This window comes from Brachycentrus maculatus, unplaced genomic scaffold, assembly GCF_059751285.1.
Source record: "Brachycentrus maculatus isolate JH-2025_06_01 unplaced genomic scaffold, ASM5975128v1 h1tg000034l, whole genome shotgun sequence".
Lineage (NCBI taxonomy): Eukaryota > Metazoa > Arthropoda > Insecta > Trichoptera > Brachycentridae > Brachycentrus > Brachycentrus maculatus.
In genome coordinates this window covers 422,815-442,646 of record NW_028280788.1, presented here as the reverse complement: position 1 = coordinate 442,646, position 19,832 = coordinate 422,815, and the positions used below count along the sequence as shown (strand labels likewise).

Below are 19,832 nucleotides of genomic sequence, written 5' to 3'. Positions count from 1 at the left end.
GTGTCCAAATACTTGTTCACTAATCTGAATTATCTCCAATTATAGAAGTAATTTTTCATATTATTTTTTCACATTTCAAGAAAGATGAAGAAGAATATGGAATATACCGTAATTTATTTATTGTAACTACAGACGGTAGAATTCCATATTGAATTGTTGGGTAATATATCTAAAATTAAACATGGTTTATTGGTTGAATTCTACATTTATTTATGTATATTTCAATATGTGACACGTTTCGTCTACTTAGGACATTATCAAACACTCTGTGTTTGATAATGTGTTTGATGATGTCCTAAGAAGACGAAACGCGTCACGTATTAAAATATACATAAATAAATGTAGAATTCAACCAAATAAACCGTGTTTGATTTTGGATATATTACCCAACCATACCGTAACTGCCCAGACTTCCATATTCTTCTTCATCCATGTCGAGATGTCAAAAAATAATATGGGGCGATTTAGCGATCGAAGCAGTTTTGGAACCAGGAATGGTGCAAGGTGTCCGATGTGAACATGCATCATAGGAGCACGTCCGGGTTGAGCTCCACCATGTAGTTGTTGAGGAGATTCAGGGCGGCTCGCGCGAAGGCCTGGCTGTCGGTCAGCATCCTGCCCGAGAGGTGGCGGGCGGAGCTGTCGGCCAGCCACATTCTCATCTCGCCGAGCTGCTCGCCGCAGGTGGCCCTCAGCACGGCGCTGGGCACGTGCAGGATGGCCGTGGCCACGATGGACATGGCGCCCAGCTTGATCTTGTCGTCCTCGTTGTACCGCAGCGCCCAAACCAGTTCCAGAGCCGCCTGGCAGAACTTGGGCGCATCCGGGCAGTTTTTACTCGCGACCAGCAGCATAGCGATCGCCGCCAGGTAATGCTGCAGCAACACGTTATCTGAATCATTCGTCAAATTGTGTCCTTTCAACGTGAACTGGTGCTTGCCGAAGCCGTACAACAGGGGGTAAAAGAAACTCTTCGCTACTTTGGCGAATACATTCTTCCTGGCTTTGGCAAAAGGGTGTTTGGATCTGGAATGGTAATATCTGGTTTTCGCCATAAGCCTTTCGCGGATGACGTCCGCTCTTGCCGGCTCCAAGCTCTTCGCCTTGTTGGCTTTTTCCTTTGCACCCTTTGACTGTTCGGATTTCGTCTTGCCGGGGTAGGAGAGCCGCCCGGCGGATTCGGCGATGACATCGAGGAAGAGAAGCCGCGTGGCGATGGAGTACTTCCCGACCGGAGCGTGGAACTCTCTGCAAATGTGTTCAGCAGTCGGTTCTGGGTGAACGCACACGATGGAGATACAAGCGGACAGTCGTTTTTCGTCGAAATCTTCCACGGGAAACTTTTTATCCAAGTGTAAGAGGACATCTAGTAGTTCGATGCCCAACTGACTGTCGTCATTCGGTAGCTGCTGGTAAATCAAGTCTTCGGCGGTGTTCAGACATTCCGAAAACGCTTCGGGGTCGCTCGCTTCCAGTAGGCAATCCTTCAGGTCTCTCAAGTACAGAGGTCTCTTCTTCGCGGAGATGGGTACGTCCGCACTCATGTCGTACGGTTCCAGGTCGTCATCGGAATCTAGTTCCAAATCGCTTACGATTCTCAAAGTCGAGGCGATAGACGGTCCGGTGCTCGCTTTAGCGGATGCCGAAGGCTCTTGGCATATATTTTCGTTGGAATCGAAACTAGGCCCGTTGGTTTGCTCTACAACCGGCGTGATATCTCCGTATATCTTTTTGCCAATGTCGGTCAGGACTCGAAAGCCATCGGGGTATACGACATTACTTTCCCCCGGGGAGGGCACATAGCTGAGATCGAGAATGCACTTCTTGCTCAGTCGGGAGAAATTGTCGTATATCTTTTTGGCGTTATCTCCGAAATCCGAGTAATCAAACTGCAATTTGGGTCGCTCTTCGTGAGTGCGTTCGTTGGAGGCGAGTATGTTGAGGGATATTTCGGCGGTGCTCATTCCGATGCTTCTGACGAGGGGATCTACGGACTCCAAGTGCAGGGGGATTCCTTCGAACAGATTCTCGCGGATGGTCGCTATGTAGTTGAAGTCCAAATGGCACCTCATCAGGCGAGTGAGGTAATTGATGCCCAGGATGAGAGCCTGAGATAAGTACATCCGTTGGTTGAACGGCAAATTGGCCAGTCCGTTCTTGCTAGACCAGGCCGATGACAGCTTCGAGACGAGGTTGAAGAGGGGGGACTTGAGTATGTGTTCTTCCTTGGTGGACAGAGCGAGGTACGCCATCAGGTTCTCCAGGAGGAGAGTGCTTTCGGTGGGAAAGTGGCACATGAGAGGGAGCTTGGTGCACAGTACGTACTGCCAATCTTTGCTGGTGTCGATGGCCGCTCCCAAAATGTTGCACAGAGGAAAGCTGAAGAAGGAGTTCCGACCGTAGTCGATGGGAACGTTCTGCAGAAGCATTATGGCGAAGCATTCGATGGCCGGGCGAGTCAGCAGGTCCACGATGGTCTGGATGAGCCTCCTTCGCAGGTAAGAGCGATCGTCCATAGAGCTCGTCCAGGAAACCAAAATTTTGATCATATCCAGAATGGACTCGGATTGGCAGAAATTGTTATAGTTCACGATAATTTTACTCAAAAGATGAGCGGAGAATTTGAGAACGTATTTAGCGTCCACGTGGAAGCAGCTGTCTGACATGAAGTCGATGGTCCTGGTGAACTGGAACACGAGCAGCCGGCAGTAGTTTTCCGGAACAAACTCGTCGGGCAGACTCCTCTTGGTCCGGTTGGCCACTCTCTGCGGGAGGGAGATAACAAACTGTACGTACTGTTCCCACTGCGAGAAGTTGGCGGCCGATTCGTTCGGGTTGACCTTGGCGATCTGCTTGAAGGAGAGGCTGATGTTGGCGGCGAGCAGGCAGTCGCTCTTGACGTGCGCGATCAAGAGGCGGACGATCGGCGCCACGCGAGTCTTGTCGACGCTCTGCAGCTTGCGGCAGAGGGCCGAGAGGGACTCCAAGCTGAATTGGAAGGAGTGTTCCACGGTAAAGATGGCGGCGACGTTGTCGTCGAGGCGGTCCCCGCAGAGGGGCCAGGTGGGCGTGAAGGAGTCCAGGAGGGCGCCCAGGAGGTCGGCGTAGGTGGTCTGCGCGTAGGCGTGCCAGCGCGGGCCGGGGTCCTGCCCCGTGAGGCGCTGCGTGGTGAGGGGCCCGGGCAGGGAGCGCCGCAGGGGGCCCAGCAGCAGGTGCGCCTGGCGGGCGCTGCGCGGGGCGCCCTCCGCGCGCAGGACCCGCATCACCTCGGCGGCTCCTGAAATCCCAATACACTCGCTGTGTCCCCGACTTTTTACTATGCACAACACTCACTACGTTTTTCACATTGAGGAACTAAAACGATGTCACCTTGCCAATTTCGCGACCGTGTAAACACTAAGGCTAAACTTATATTGACACCATCCAGTGTCGACATATGTTTAGAAAGATCGTTGAATACGTAACGTGTAATTCCGGACAGGCATAATATATTTTTTTCATTTTTTTTTCCGATTTTAATTTCCGCAATGCTTATATTTTTGTTCATCAATTCACAAATAGGTAATAAAAGGGAATTTGGCACATATACATACTGCGATTGCGAAAATAAAGAATAAAGCACTAATGTACACATCAACAACACCGAAACAACAAATTAATACCATTATAATTTTAGTGAAGTGGAAATTAACTTTAGAAAATGTTTTAAAATTTTGTATTGTTATAAAACTCTAAATTGACAAGACCATCTTATAAACAACGTTTAATTCTTCGAGATAAAAACAAATCGAGAGGAAAATTGTGGATTTTAAAATTAATATATAAAGGTACCGTAGAACGGGGCTACTTGAACTTTAATGTGTTACTTGAGCCCAGTGCAAAAAAAAATTAAATCTGTATTTGATCTACAATAATGAACGTATCGACATGATTCATTGTTTCCCTGACAGGTGATACTTGTTATCACGATACTTCGATCGATACCACGATCTGAATATTTTTTTTGTACTGGGCTCAAGTAACACATCAAAGTTCAAGTAGCCCCGTTCTACGGTACAATATTTAACGAAAATTATTAATTAAATAAATCCATAAAACGTAGCTTCAGCTCGGCTTAGTGATAACATTAAAATTGTACTATAAAGGAAATTGAAGATTTAAAAAATACATTTGTTGCATTTCTATATACACTTGAAACACAACAAACGGTTTTTTGGAATCCATGCACTGCGCTTGAATGTTGAATTATAAAAGTTTTAACTCAAGTTACCGAGAATTATGCTGCCAAATCAAATATTTTAAATATAATTTATATTTGAAGCACTAACTTTGCGATTTTCCATTTTATAATTAAAATGTAACTTTGTTTTAAAATCACTATAATTTATAGTGATTTTAAAACAAAGTTACATTTTAACTGTCAAATGTTTTACAATCCTATGGCAACTGTAAAAAATTATACTAATTCTACTACTCTAATATAATGAATGGAAAAGATAGGACATAACGTTTTTTTTTCTTCTTCAATAAAATGGTACTAGCTATTTTAGTGAAAATAGTTTATACAAACATGCAAAAAACAGGATATTGAATATTTTTTTCCAATGTAGATGTGCCATGCTCAAATTACAAAAATTTGTACATAAATGAGAAAAAAAAATCATTGGGGCTGATATTCAAAATGATATCAGTCCCGTGAACAGCACAAAAAAGTAAACAATTAACTTAGTATGCACAACATTTTGAGTGTGTCCAAATACTTGTTCACAAAATCTGGATTATCTCCAATTACAGGAGTTATTTTCATATTATTTTTTAGCATCTCATCAAAGATGAAGAAGAATATGGAAGTCTGGGCATTTACGGGGCTGACGACTGTCATAGGCTGGTTTAAGTGATCACTTTACACACGTGTAACATTCACCAATCTCCGCCTCCCTAGTGTAATGGTCAGCACGCTCGGCTATCGTTGTGGAGGTCCCAGGTTCGATTCCCAGGGAGGGTTAAATAAATATGAGTGATTTTTTCACTGTAATATTTATTCAATATTACCCTGGACTGGTACCTGAAGCAGAGGGCTGATCACCTTTCTTTCATGTGTAAACGATCAAGATAACACTGCGTTTATATGAAGCAGTGCCCTATGCACCATTGGGATGCGGATAAGGGTTTTATTATTTTATTAACATTCACCAATTCTATCCACTATTGACAACCACACTACTCAAATTCTTGGAAGTTCTATATATATGAACCAATTTAGAAACCTTGTTCTTGAAAAAAAAGATATATAAAAAAAATAATATAAAAAATAACTTAGTACGTGGTGAAACTTTCACAAAGGTTTTGAATTTAGATTAAAGTTTTAAAACATGCAGTCACACATGCCTTAAAGCTGTGTTGCATAAGCCGTAGCTAGATTTCAGAGTCGCTTGGACACTAGGTAATTCAAAAATAATTCAGTCAGACATGCCTCCAAATGTATAACGATTAAGATAATGCTGAGTTTATATGATGCAGTACCTTATGCACCATAGGATGCGGATGAGGGTTTTGAATATATCACTAGCCATTGTAAAGTGTTGGGAAAATTAAAATATTTTTTGGCAACAGCATAATTCAAACTATTATCGCATCGATGGAAAATTTTCCCATATCGTACTCATACAGGAGAAAGTGACCAAGTGCATTTTTTACAAAAACGTGATCATTGACTATTTGATATCTTACTAGCTTAATATTGCCTTGAAAAAATCCCAAAGGATTTTAAACTTGGAAGTATAATATATTGACTAACTGCATTGATGTTTATTTTCTTGCCAAGCTAAAGTGATTTGAATGGCCCTCCTGAACATTTTACGTTTTGTCAGTTGGTCACTTTCTCCTGTACGAATACGATATCTCAATATGTACGTTGTTTGTGGGAAACGCTTAAAAGCGTCATTTACATACTGTTGGTAGAGAGCGGGAGACATTTTCAAACATTCCATTTACTGACTTTTAGTAGAGCGCGAGATACCAAAAAAACATTGTACAGATGGGAACAGGGTTTGCGGTTACTTATGATTAGTTTACTGAGGGTCGGGCAGCAGACTGTCGAGTACTGAGTATAATTTGATGAAAAAACTGCCAGACCAAAAAAAATAAACATAAAAATTTCACCACATTACAAGCGACAATGAAAAATATATATACAGTACCTTAGCAACATTTAGAGTGTGTCCAAATACTTGTTCACAAATCTGGATCATCTCCGATTATAGGAGTTATTTCATATTATTTTTTGACATCTCGACGCAAGCCCCTTAAGGTGGAGACCGGAGCATTTTGTCGTAACATAACATGTTACGATGCGAGCATTCAGTCAGTCATTTCACCGAGCCGAGCGCTCCATCCATAGTTTTGGATGCTCGGTAATGCTCGCCGCGAGCGATGTTACATTATGTTACAACGAAATGCTCCGGTCAGTCTCCACCTTTAAATGCCCAGACTTCCATATTCTTCTTCATCTATGTTGAGATGTCAAAAAAAAATACAGTACCTTTGAGTGTGTTAATAGGAAATAAATTAAGTGACTACAAGTATAGTCACGGCCTTACCTTCCATGGGGTCGATGGTCAGTGCGGACATCTGCGATAGGATGGGCGGCTGCTGCTGCATGAGGGAAGCCGGATGCTGCGCAGTGCCCAGGGTCTGCAGGTCCAGGAGTCCGGAGCCGGTCGGAGTCGGAGAGCTGCCCAGGAGGTCCATGCTGAGTGCGGAAGCCGGAGCTGCAAAGTGAAAGTTGTTAGGTAATATATCCAAAACTAAACAAGGTTTGTTTGGTTGAATTCTACATTTATTTATGTATATTTTAATACGTGACGCGTTTCGTCTTCTTAGGACATTATCAAACACTCTAAAATATACATAAATAAATGTAGAATTCAACCAAATAAACCTTGTTTAATTTTGGATATATTACCCAACAATTCAATATGGAATTCTACCAACTGTCTGCGGTTACAATAAATAAGTGGAAAGTTACTTAAATTTCAGTTGTGGTTTTTGATTACTGCTATATGGAACAAAAAAATGGAAGGATATGAGGCCTGACGTTGGCGGGGATTAGGGGTGACTGAGAGTATAGAGACAGAGATGGATGGAGAAGCTCCGTGAGCGGTGTTCACGAGGTCTCTGCGCGGCTACCGGTACAACAGAACTGACGAGGACACGGAGTGCGCAGTGTGTGCTCCAATTATTAACCCTTATCACTCGAGAGAAAAAAAATCATATAGGTCTCCAGCAACTCGAGGATTTTTTTTAACAAAAATATGAGAAAAACTAAGCTATTCTTAGAATTTTTTTTCGGAAAGGTAGCAAATAAGTATCCTTATTTACATAATTTGTATTTCAAGCACTAACTTTGTGATTTTCCGTTTTATATTTAAAATGTAAGTTTTTTTAAAAATCACTATAAATATTTTACAACATTTTGAGTGTGTCCAAATACTTGTTCACAAAATCTGGATTATCTCCAATTACAGGAGTAATTTTCATATTATTTTTTGACATCTCATCAAAGATGAAGAAGAATATGGAAGTCCGGGCATTTACGGGGCTGACGACCGTCATAGGCTGGTTTAAGTGAACACTTTACACACGTGTAACATTCACCAATTCTACCCATTATTGACAAGCACACTACTCAAATTCTTGGAAGTTCTATATACATATATGAACCAATTTTGAAACATTATTTTTGAATCACTAGAACTTCACTAGAGACATCTATTGGAGAGATGAAAAGAAGCTTTTTAATTAATTTTTAATTAGCTAGAAGAAACAAAAATCCACTAAATGATCTATAAACCTTGTACATAATAAGCAAGGTAAATAATAAATGCAATTCCCATATAAAAATTAAAAAAAAACAAGTGAGAATTTTTTCCAGTACGTAGGGTAGAAAAACCGACTAATAGGTGTTTGGTCATTTACGGTTGGCAGCGTTTGGTAGTTAATATAATCAAAATCACAATAATCAAACGATTACTATAGAAATTATGAATGTACTTGTTAATTGCTTGTATGTTTTGCTCTTAGTACAAATTTGCTTGGTCAAAAAATTGTCGGTAAATAAAGTGTTAATATTGGTATTTATTGATTTGGCGTTTAATTTGTAGAACTCCATTTTAATTTACGTATTAATTTTAAATCGAACACAGATTTTTTGAGTCTACTAAGTTGTATTTTATTAACAAAAACACATAAAAAAATTCTACTGTGACAATTGTTTCGCCGTGTTAGGGCATTATCAAACGATGATGTGAAGATCAAATGGACTACGGTCCTTATGTAGCTATACAAGTGACAGTTTTAACACAGTTTTCAAAAGATCTGTGTTAATATTGGCATTGCTATTAGATTGTAGATTGCGACTCACCTTGCGCGGTGGTGGGGGCGGGGGCCACGAAGGCGCTGCTGAAGTCTGCAAACTCATCGGCGCCCCCCGAGGGCGGGCGGGGCGGCGGGGGGCTCCCAAACGCATTGGCAAAGTCACCAAAGTCCGGCCCGTCCTTGGGCGCAGGAGGCTCGTCACCCCTGAAATACACAATACCGGCACACCAAACATCAGTAATGACATTACGACAACCTTACGACATCAGCAACGCTTCTCCACTCTCTTCAAAAATCTTCACAATTTTACCAATTATTTGCGTAGTTGGTCGATTATGACGGCCATAATCAAGTTTGCGAAAAGTGGCGACGTTTAAATCACCCCTTTTATGGTAAGTTTTAATAATTTCAACTCGTTCGCTTGTTGAACGATGCATTATCATAAATGGCAAACATTTAACTAATATTATGACACTGCAGATGACAGTTGAGTTAGAAAGACGTCAAATGCTTTCATCTTGAAACCACGAAATGAATGATCCTGTACTATGAAACATTGATTGTTGGTTTTTTCTAGGCTACATGACACTCTGTAATTGTGATGTACATGAAACATAAATAAATACATTGAGTGTTTTATTTTAATTAGACCCATAACAGCAAACTTATTGAAAAGCCCAAAATATATCCAAGTTTGCTTGTGTGGGCCAGTAAAGATTTACATATGGTTCACATGCTTTCTGAGATGATTTGTAATTTAGAAGTTTTCTATGATGTATTAGGGGGTTGAATTAGTTCTCGCCGTTTATAAAAAATTAATATTTCTCTGTGATTTAAATATATTCCTTTCTTTTTTTTTGTTTTCCTGTCCACCGCTACCTCGAACACCCACGTGACACTTTCAACAGCCTCAAGCCGCCTCAAAATTAAGGCTATGGGCCTTGTTCATCGGCAGGGAAACTGGGTCCCGTATGCTCTGAAGGAGAGAGATATGGAAAGTCGACTTTGCATGTGTGATTCACTCTTGCAACGGCATCACAGAAAAGGTTTTTTGCATCGCGTCATCACCAGCGATGAGAAGTGGATCTTCTTCGTCATCTGCCAGCCAGGTCAGCCACTCCCTGCTGAAGCCAGCATTGCAAAACGCAACATTCACGGCTCAAAAACGATGCTTTGCATTTGGTGGAATCAGCAGAGAGTAATTTTTTTCGAGCTTCTCAAAGCAGGCCAAACAGTCACAGCAGAGGTTTACAAGCAGCAAATGATCAAATTGAAAACAGCAATTGAAGAAAAACGTCCAGAATACGCAGCCAGGGACGAGTCGATTCTCATTCTGCACGATATTGCGCGCCCGCATGTTGCCAAAGTGGTAAAAGAACAGATAAACTCCTTCGGCTGGGAGGTTCTGTCACACCCGCCCTACTCCTCTGACGTCACACAATCCGATTATCATCTGTTTCGGTCCATGCAGCATGGATTATCGGGAGAAATTTTCAAAAGTTATCGAGAAGTCGAGTTATGGGTTGAAAATTGGATTGCCTCAAAAGACAAGGTTTTCGTTTATAGGGGAATACGACTTCTTCCTGAAAGATGGGCCAAAGTAGTCGAGAAAGAAGGGCAATACTTTGAATAAATTCTTACTTTAAATAAAAAAAATATTTTCAATTCAAAATACTACAAAAAACGGCGAGAATTAATTCAACCCCCTATTAGAATAGTAGATGTCTCTTTGTTTTTGTGGAGGCCTTTTGAAATCATCTAACAAATAATATACTAAAATGTAAGTAGTACAGCAGGTATGTATAAATGTCACCACAATTTTTCAAAGTCGAATATAGGGTGTAAAATGTTTGTTTGTTTTGCCACTCCTTACAAATATATGATAAATAACGGAATTTTGTTTCCCAGCGATTCCTCACAAATTGAATGTGATAATCTACCGTTTGTATTACTGGCTTGTGGGGAATTTGGACATTTAAACAGTCAACAGAGTGGCAACACCCTTATGAGGCGAAATAGCCCAAAAGAAGTTTTTGAGGTATCTCTACATGAGAGAGTACGGCTATTATCCTTGGCTCTACCCGAACGAGTTTCTCCAGGGTATGCTTGGCTACAATAGTTTAGAGACTAGAAGGAATGTGTATTTGACTACCCATTTTTTTCGATTGTTGCGCGGTATGATTGATAATCCTGAAATTATCCGGATTATTGGTCTGTATGTTCCCGATAGCTACCTAAGACAGCGTCGACATAGATTGTTTCACATTCCTATACACAGGACCAACCTGCCGATGGTTATGCCTGTAGGAAGAGCTACTGCTATGTTGAACAATATCACATTGGATATTGATCTGTTCCATGTGTCCGAAGGAGTTTTCCGAAGCGGGATACTTCTACACATTTAACAAGAGTCTTCTTGCTTACTTTTTAATTACGCCTAAAATGTTAGTTTGTAATGTATATATTAATTATTGAATAAATTGAATTTAATTGAATTTAATTTAATAGGGTAAATGAGGGGAAATTGTTTATGGATACATACCGGGGGTTGAAGTCATCTTCTCGCGTAGGGGAAGGGGGTGCGCAGGTTTGGAATAGGTCCACGGTGTTATTCTTACTACTGCTGTCCGTGGCGGTCTTGGCATATTGAGCTGCGGCTCCTTAACACACAAATACAGATAATTATTTTATATTTTTTATTTATTTATTGATTTGGGATTTTTACAGCTATAACAATACAATAACAATTAATAAAACTACAGCCAATAACAAAAATCCACCGATAATGTTATTCTTATTATAATTAGTGATGAATGAAAGTAATGTTTGTGGTTGGGGTGAGTGTGTGTGTGTGTGTGTGTGTGTGTGTGTGTGTGTGTGTGTGTGTGTGTGTGTGTGTGTGTGTGTGTGTGTGTGTGTGTGTGTGTGTGTGTGTGTGTGTGTGTGTGTTTTTATGTGTGTATCAGTGAATCATACATGAGTAATAAAAATATGGAAAGAAGGAAAGAGGAGGCAGGAGAGGCTTTGAGAAGAAAAAACGGAACAAAAATATTTTATTAAAATGGTAAATACAGTGATCAATGTACCAGCACACTACCCACGACAAGTGGTATCGTATTGTCGTCAGTGCGTAGCGATGGCAATGTATTGTATTATAGCGGGAGTATTATTATTATTTAAAAAACTCAAATGCACACAGCGATTCATGGAAAGATCCATGCTTGGTTTAAGCCTGAGGGATAAAGTTTGAAATATTTCACAATCACATAGAGGCGGTCAGTGGTAATGCATTGAAAATGTTAAGATTTGTTCTGAGTACTGCCAGGATTTTAGAAAATACCCACGTACTGAGAACTCTTTATAACTCCTTGGTGCGAAGTAAACTCGAGAGTGGCTCGATGATTTGGGGACCGAATATGCTTAAGTACTTTCTTATGGTAGAGAAAGTCCAAAAGAAGTTTCTGAAGTATTCTCCAGGGTATGCGTGCTCCGGATGATTTCAGGATTGTCGATCATACCGCCCAACAATCGATAAAAATGTGTAATCAAATCCACATTCCTCCTAGTCTCTTAGCTATTGGAGCCAAACATACCCTGAAGAAACTCGGTTGGATAGAGCCAAGGATAGTAGCCGTACTCTCTCACGTAGAGCTCAGAAACTTGTGATAACAACAGTCTTATGTTCAACGACGACAACAATCAGATAAATTAATGTAGCCATAAGAAACGAATAGGTTCCCCGCCCCTGGTCTAACCTGCCATCAACCATAGAAACTAACCATCACGCCGTTTCACCCGCAGGGGTAGGCAGAGAGAATAGAACGCCACACCACTCTGCCTTTGCAGACATTCTTCGCCTCTTCCACGTTCATGCATCTCCTCATACATACCCGCCGATTGTTACGACTCCTAACCTGACCACTTTCAAGTATTTGGCCTACCTGATCGTGCCATGTTTTTCTCGGTCTTCCTCTGCTCGTTTTTTCCACTTACATTCGCCTCATAAATTTGTTTTACTGTTCTTTCCTCACTCATTCGTTCTACATGTCTAAACAATATTTCATTGGATATCTAATTGGATTAAACAATATCTCATTGGATATTGATCAGTTCCATGTGTCTGGAGGAGTTTTCCGAAGCGGGATTCTTCTACACCTTTAGCAATAGTTCTTGCACATATTTTATTTTAATGTATTTTTAATATACGATTTAAATTTTTTATAGTTTTTAATGTATATATTGATTGAAATAAATAAATTGAATTGAACCTAGGTCGATCTTCTTGACCCCCTTGTTGGGGTTGGGCTTGGCGAGGCTGAACTTGGTGGGCGTGGCGAGGGCCGACACGGGCTGCGGCGGGCGGCTGATGCTCACCGGGACGGGCTCCCGCGGCTCCAGGGCCGACGACCGGCTCGGGGCGGTCTCTATGGCGTCCCGGTACGCTTCCACTCTGGAATACCAAGTTGTCTAGTCAAACCAATTTTTTTACATTTGTTCACAAATATGGATTATCTCCAATTATAGGAGTTATTTTTCATATTATTTTTTAACATCTCAACATAGATGAAGAAGAATATGAAATGTTGTTATTATCAAACACTAAGTGTTTGATAATGTCTTAATAAGACGAAACATGTTACGTATTAACATATACATAAATAAATGTAGAATTCAAATCCAATAAACCTTGTTTTTTTTTGGATATATTACCCAAAAATTCAAGATGGAATTCTACTAACTGTCTGCAGCTACAAGTCTGGGCAAGGAATCAGCTAGCTTAAGTGATTACTTTTTAGACTTGATTTTTGGGAGTTGTATATATATTTTTATTTACAACTGTATTGGTATCCGTCCGCCTCCATGGTGCAATGGTTAGCGTGTTTAGCTACCGTGCTGGAGGTCCCGGGTTCAATTCCCAGGGGGGTTGAAAATAAATATTGGTGATCTTATACTTATTTAATATTATCCTGGACTGGCCCCTGAAGCGCAGCAAGATCACCTTGCCTTCATGTAGGTAATGATCAAGATAACATTGCGTCAATACGATGCAGTGCCCTATGCACCATTGGGTGCGGATAAGGGTAAGAAGAAGAATACATATCGCAAGCATAATAATGAAGAGAACAAAGTTTGTATAAATCAAAATACATATAATGCCATCTGTGGATCAATGATGAAAACGATGGTGTAAAAAAGGAGATATTTACTTAGCGTTTCCCCCCCGGCTGGGACGAGGGGCCCCTCCTTCCTCTTCCGAGTCTTCTCTCTCCGCATCATACTGGTCCTCTTCTCCTGCAAGGGAAGGAAAATTGTCACAAACACACAACTACTGACTGTATTTCTCTGTAACAAGGTCTCTATATGCGAGTCTTCTATAAGAAAGGCTCCTTACTCAGTCACAAGTAGGTAACTAAACAAACAGGTAAACCCGCCAGGTTGCCCGCACTGGTAGATCTACCAGGTTGTTAGCCCTGTGTACTGAACGCAGGAGAGTCTATAAAAAAGTATATTCCCGATAGTTACCTAAGGGTTGTGACTGACTGGAGCATTTCGTCATAACGTAACGTCGTAATATCGCTCGCGCCGAGCACCAGCGAGCATCCGAAACTATGGATGGAGCGCTCGGCTCGCTGTACTGATTATACGAATGCTCGCATCGTAACATCTTACGTTACGACGAAATGGCTCCGGTTAGTCACCACTCTAAGACAGCGTCGACATAGATTGTTTCAGATTGTTCAATTGTGTCGCAATGTTCAAGTACTATCTACCCGCTGATTGCTAACAGCTATATATGGTATCAAACATTTTGATCAATATCACTGTTTTGGTCGGTTGGAAGATATTGCTTTTAAGCAATAAGCTGAGCGTCTACCCAACTTCGCCACGGTGCCAAGAGAGCTAAGTATTCACCATACATAGAATGCGCATCTCATGAAAAAATGCGTAATTTCTTTGATTTTTAAAGTGACATGGGCAAGACTTACCCCAATTTGAAGGTGGTTTTCTGGATGTGTCCCAGGACTGGTCGCTGTAATCTCCGCCCCGTCCCCCCATAGCATCGGATGACATACCTGAGAGAGATTGTAATCAATATCATCTGATACTCAATTCACTATACATGCGGTCAATCATTGAGTGGATGCCTTCGACTTACCGACGTATTTATCCTTATTTTTCTTTGCCTTCTTCCTTTCTTCCCTGAGTTTATCGTCATCTTGGATAAAGTCAATCAGATCCCTGACCTTATGTCTAACATTAACACCCTAAAAGCAAAAAGATCATTTATAAAAGGTGTCATTAAACAACTCTGTCACTTTGTGGTTATATCCTAAATCAGCTGATGAAGTTGTAAGCCCTGTAAATGCCCAGACTTCAATATTTCTTTCCATCTGTGTTGAAAAATCAATAAAAAATCTTGATATAATTAACTCCTAAGTGGAGCGAAATCCAGAAATTGTGAATAAAAATTTGGACACACTCAAAATATTTTGAATTAAATGGAAGCTTGGGTATAAAAATACACAGCATTGGATTCACATGGACAAATTTTCACGTGTAGAAACAATGTTATTAGCTATGGATTTTCCTTTACATACACAAATTCACATATACAACATTACCGACATCTATCGACTGATAACACAACTTACCAAGTTTAACAACAATTGAAGCCAAAAGAAATTCAAAGTAATTCATTCAAGAAATCTCACCACTGAAGTCGATAGAAATATTGTGAAATAATCGTAGTGTATATTTTCTATGAAATGTCTATCATAATAGGTTGTTTGTATATTCAAATACCTGGTCTTTCCCATTCTCGTCAATGTGCGTGTAGTGCTCGAGCGATCTCAGATCGTAGATGTGTTCTCTTGCTGAAGTGACCACCCTTTCGGATCCATTCCTCACGAGGTAGCTCAGGAGAAGTAAACACTACAAATAATGAAACACGATTAGCCACCCTACTCTCGGGTTATTTAATGGGATGGGTATTTTCACCTTCTGCGCTGACTCATTTCAAAGTCAGAAAAGGAAGAATTACATATTTAATGTTTTCATATGAATTTTATGTACCAATCTCTTTTTTGAGGTCTTAACTATATGTACATAATTATCAGATCCCGTCGCCAGCGTTCTGCAGGCGTAAAAAAACACCATGTGATAAATATTTTGTGTAGTTTATGTGTGTGAATAGTGCTACGGGTAGTATTGTTTGCATGCTGTGGCAGTGATTGTCCTGACGAAGAGACGGGTACGTCTCGAAACCGGTAGACATTAAATCTCGGTGAGTGGCTATATATTAATATAAGTTAAAAGTAGGAATTTATTTTAAATTTTTAATATAGTTTAGTATCTTGTTAGCATCCCGTGATTGTTCGCAGTGAACGCATCAAAGTTGATAGAAGTAACGGGGGCCCAGTAATGTACCTTGTAGGTCCTGCGCCAGCGGGTCTTGTTGTCCTGCAGCATGCGCCGCCACAGCATGGACATGACCTCGGGGAAGTGCTCGTAGGTGAAGGTGGCGAGCGCCAGCTCCTGCATGAGCTGCCCGGTGGGGCCCCAGGCCTCCTCGTTGGTGGCCTCGCGCACCTTGCCCTCCACCTCCGTGTAGTTCATCACCACGTTTGTCCTGTCAATTCAAAATCATCAACAATTTCAATAAATATGTAAAGAAAAAACGTCATTCATATACAAAGTGATTTTCTCATGATAGGGAATGACTGGAGTCATTTCGTCGCAATAACACGTTACAATGCGAGCATTAGTATCATCAGTACAGCGAACTGAGCTCGTTCCAAGTACACCACCCGATGTTCGGATGCTCCCCGCAAATGTTACATTATGATGCAATGCTCCAGTTAGTCCCCACCTTCAAGGTTGAATTTTTTTATTTATTTTGAATATAAAATATAAAAGGTACGGGCTCAGAATTTTTGTATTTCTCCGTAATATAATTATGTATTACATGAAAGTATTAAAACATAAAGTTATTCATTTGCAGCCACAGAAACGAATAATTTGTGAAAAAATCGGGAATAAAATCACGAATACACAAACATTTCTGTGTGACGTGCTTTGTAAGTATTCGTGCATGTCGCATGTCGTAACGTGTTTACTCTGCCAGTCCAGTAGTGGGCAGATCGTCATGCGCGACGGTCGTGTCACACTACCATTTATAACGGCCACTTACGATGTCTTTTTTCTCGTTTTCAGGTAATTATCAGAGCTAACATTACAAAATTGTTACATTTTAACTTCAACTGTTACATTTTAACTTCAACTATGGTCAACGAAAGCAACATTTAGGAATATTCACATTTTTCCCATTTTTAAACCACAATCTCATATGGTGTACAAAATACATATCACCGGAGCGCGCGGAAGTTTTTTGCATCGTAAGGGAAGGGTTAAAAACACCCTATTATCATTTAAAAAATAATGATACTAAATTTGGATGATTTCATAAAATACTACGTCAAGGGCTATATCTCAGAAATTTTAATAATTTCAATTTAAGAAAACATCTGATGTATTACTTGTAATGCTTGATTAATATCCACTGACAGTTAAAAGCTTATCAATCAGAATTTTCAATTCAAGGACAAATTTGTTTATTAAATATCAATTATAAGGTTGCTATGATTGTTTCATGTTCCAAATACAGTTTGATGTACGGATGAACAGTATTTGGATTTATAATAATTATTTTATTTAACACACAAGTTCAACCTCTCAAGTAAAAAAATTTTAACACATTGTTGTGTGGTTTTTTCATCAACTCCGACCCTAACAGACTAGACAGTCTGCCGCCCGACCCTCAGTATACTAATCACGAGTAATCGCAAACCCAATTCCCATCTGTACAATATTTTTTGGTGTCTCTTGCACTCTACCAAAAGTAAGTAAATAGAACGCTTATAAGCGTATCCCGTTCTCTACTAACAGTATGTAAAAGACACATTTATGCGTTTTCCGCAAACAAATGTGAATAAGGGGTTGAATAAATAAATTATATATTGAGTATTTTTCACATTTCTTTTTCTTCTTCCACACCCCAATGGTGCATAGGTAACTGCATCACATAAACGCAGTGTTATCTTGATCATTAATTAACACATGAAGGAAAGGTGATCAGCCCTCCGCTACAGGTATCAGTCCAGGGTAATATTGAATAAATATTAGAGTGAAAAAATCACTTATATTTATTTGACCCCCCCCCTGGGAATCGAACCCTGGACCCCCAGAACGGTAGACAAGCGTGCTGACCATTACACTACGGAGACAGAGGAGTAATAAATAATTACCATAAAAAAAAATATGAAGATAGTGGTGGCATTCTTTCCTCTCTTGTTAGTTAGGTAAATTAAGATGAGGGCTTGAATTTTTTTCATGATTTTTTAACACTGTTATTTCTAGGCATAACCCGGATTAAAAAATGTGCATTTTCGAGCATGCAAAATTAAGTAGAAAAACAAAACAAAATATGGATTATAAAAATTATTTCAATTTCTTATTTCCTTCTTATTTTTAATTTCATTGTTTGAATAAAATGTTGTAAAACATATATGGCTGACTAAGTATTGCACCCACCACTTAGTCAAGCTGGAATAAAGAGTTAAAAAAAAAAAAAAATAAAAAAAAATAAAAAAAGATGATTATCGATTGGCATTAAGATGAATAAAGATAACAGAAATAAGATATCAAATTAACAATAATTTCATAACTTTAATGTTTCTAGAACATACTCGAAAAATTTTATTGAGTTCCCATCATTAAATGCTTGTTATTATTCATAGTTAATTATTTCTAAACCACGGTTTAAGATAAAGAATATTTAACAAGAATATTAAAAACTAACTAAGCATCGCGCCACTTCACAGATAATAGAATGCCACTCTACAATATTAGAGACTTTGTGACACCACAAATGCCCCCTTAACAAAAACCCAAAAACATCGTCACTTAAATTGTGTTTTTTTGGCTTTTTAAAAATTTTATTAGATAGAACACATTTCGCTCATTCCTTTCAATAACGTCATTTATAAAAAAACTTGATTTTTCAGGAGATCGTTTTTAAAGATTCAAAATATAATACAATGAATGCATTAAAAATTAATATCAAGCTACTTTTTGAACTTTTTACTGTGCAACAGATCTTTTTAGGTAAAACCTGAAAGTTTTTTTCTCCATTTGAAAAATATTAAGTATATTTAATAAAATAATTAAACAATACCTTTTCTTCAAAATGCAAAAACAACACTTTCTGCCCTGTAGCGGGTAAATATTAAGTTAAAAATATGCCGCTTTTGCTGGGATATAGTACATTTTCTGGGCATTTCGAAAACATGCACAACTGAAAATTTACGATTTTTGATTTATAGCGTTGTTGAAAGGAGTGAGTGATTTGTCCCATCTAACAGCAGTTGTACCTTTTTCATACGAAATGGCATTTAAAACTGGGGTCTTGTATTTCATAACATTTATAAAATGTCAAAAATTGCTCTCGGATTCTTTTGACGTCACACATAAACAGCTGTTGTAAAAACATTAGTTTTTTTTCTTCTTTAGATAATAAAAAATATTTATTTCCAGGAAAACCAATTTTAAATTATAAAAAAAACATGCAATATCAAAATGACTTTTATTCGACAAGACAGACTATTTTTTCTCAAGGACTCGCCGATTGGTGCAATACCGAGCTGTCATTTTCCCACAACAGTAAAATGCAACATATTGTTATAGCGCTAGGCGTAAAATTGCAATCAGAATAGAATATGGTGATTAATTACATTTGATACCGATAAATCAGTATTAGGCAATTAGGATGGCAGCCGCATAACGTGTTGTCTTTAACCAACGTCGCTAAATGTATGTACAATATACACACCCAATAGACAGTAAACGAGTTTGTTCGTCCTCCGTGTGAAATAGTTCACAAAATTCATTATATCAGTAATGGAAACAATGCATATCGTGATTTTAACCCGTTTATGATAGAAAATGAAAGCGAAAGTGCGAAATTATGTCAAAATCAGAGCCCCAGATGGAAAAATATTTGAACGAAAACATCAAATGAAAACATCAGCAATACTTACACTTTGTCTGCGAGCTCCCGCACTTTCCACATACTTATAATTTTGTCCATTTTGAATGCAAATCCGAAACTCTTGTGTATATTTAAGAAAACATGTAAATGAATAAAGTCTATCAAAGTCAACAGCTACCTGATGATTTGGCTTACATTATTGCAAAATGGCGATCGGGATAATGACGGACAGGCGAGAGGCTATAAAATTATCAGGTTTCGAGTACAATATTTGAATTGTTAACAGGCGATTGGTTGTTGTAATACATGCGGACCAATCAAATGCGAATACAAAATATTTCCTAATGTCAAAATTGAGAAATATATGTAAAATATCTAAATATATAATAAATTTAAAATATTGGTAAAT

The 19,832-nt window shown here is 39.2% G+C and overlaps 1 protein-coding gene across 1 annotated transcript; it reads right to left on the bottom strand.

Annotated features, from left to right (window-relative positions):
* Nucleotides 1-387: 387 nt before the first annotated feature.
* Nucleotides 388-19,646, bottom strand: lqfR (clathrin interactor lqfR). The gene is made up of 11 exons (XM_088274406.1): nucleotides 19,473-19,646; nucleotides 15,805-16,006; nucleotides 15,181-15,309; nucleotides 14,534-14,642; nucleotides 14,364-14,450; nucleotides 13,584-13,668; nucleotides 12,645-12,826; nucleotides 10,919-11,036; nucleotides 8,423-8,580; nucleotides 6,600-6,770; nucleotides 388-3,277 (listed from the first exon to the last, which is right to left on the bottom strand). Exons 1-11 carry the CDS (start codon nucleotides 19,520-19,522, stop codon nucleotides 525-527), a joined length of 4,044 nt encoding a protein of 1,347 aa, XP_088130532.1. The 5' UTR covers nucleotides 19,523-19,646; the 3' UTR covers nucleotides 388-524.
* Nucleotides 19,647-19,832: the final 186 nt, after the last annotated feature.

What these genes read in the sequence shown, in the direction of transcription:
- lqfR (XM_088274406.1), bottom strand. Translation starts at nt 19,522, where the DNA reads ATGGACAAAATTATAAGTATGTGGAAAGTGCGGGAGCTCGCAGACAAA. An exon ending in AAAACCACCTTCAAATTGGG is followed by an intron (nt 13,669 to 14,363) that starts GTAAGTCTTGCC and finishes CTTCCCTTGCAG; the next exon opens with GAGAAGAGGACCAGTATGAT. An exon ending in AGCCGGGGGGGAAACGCTAA is followed by an intron (nt 12,827 to 13,583) that starts GTAAATATCTCC and finishes TTGGTATTCCAG; the next exon opens with AGTGGAAGCGTACCGGGACG.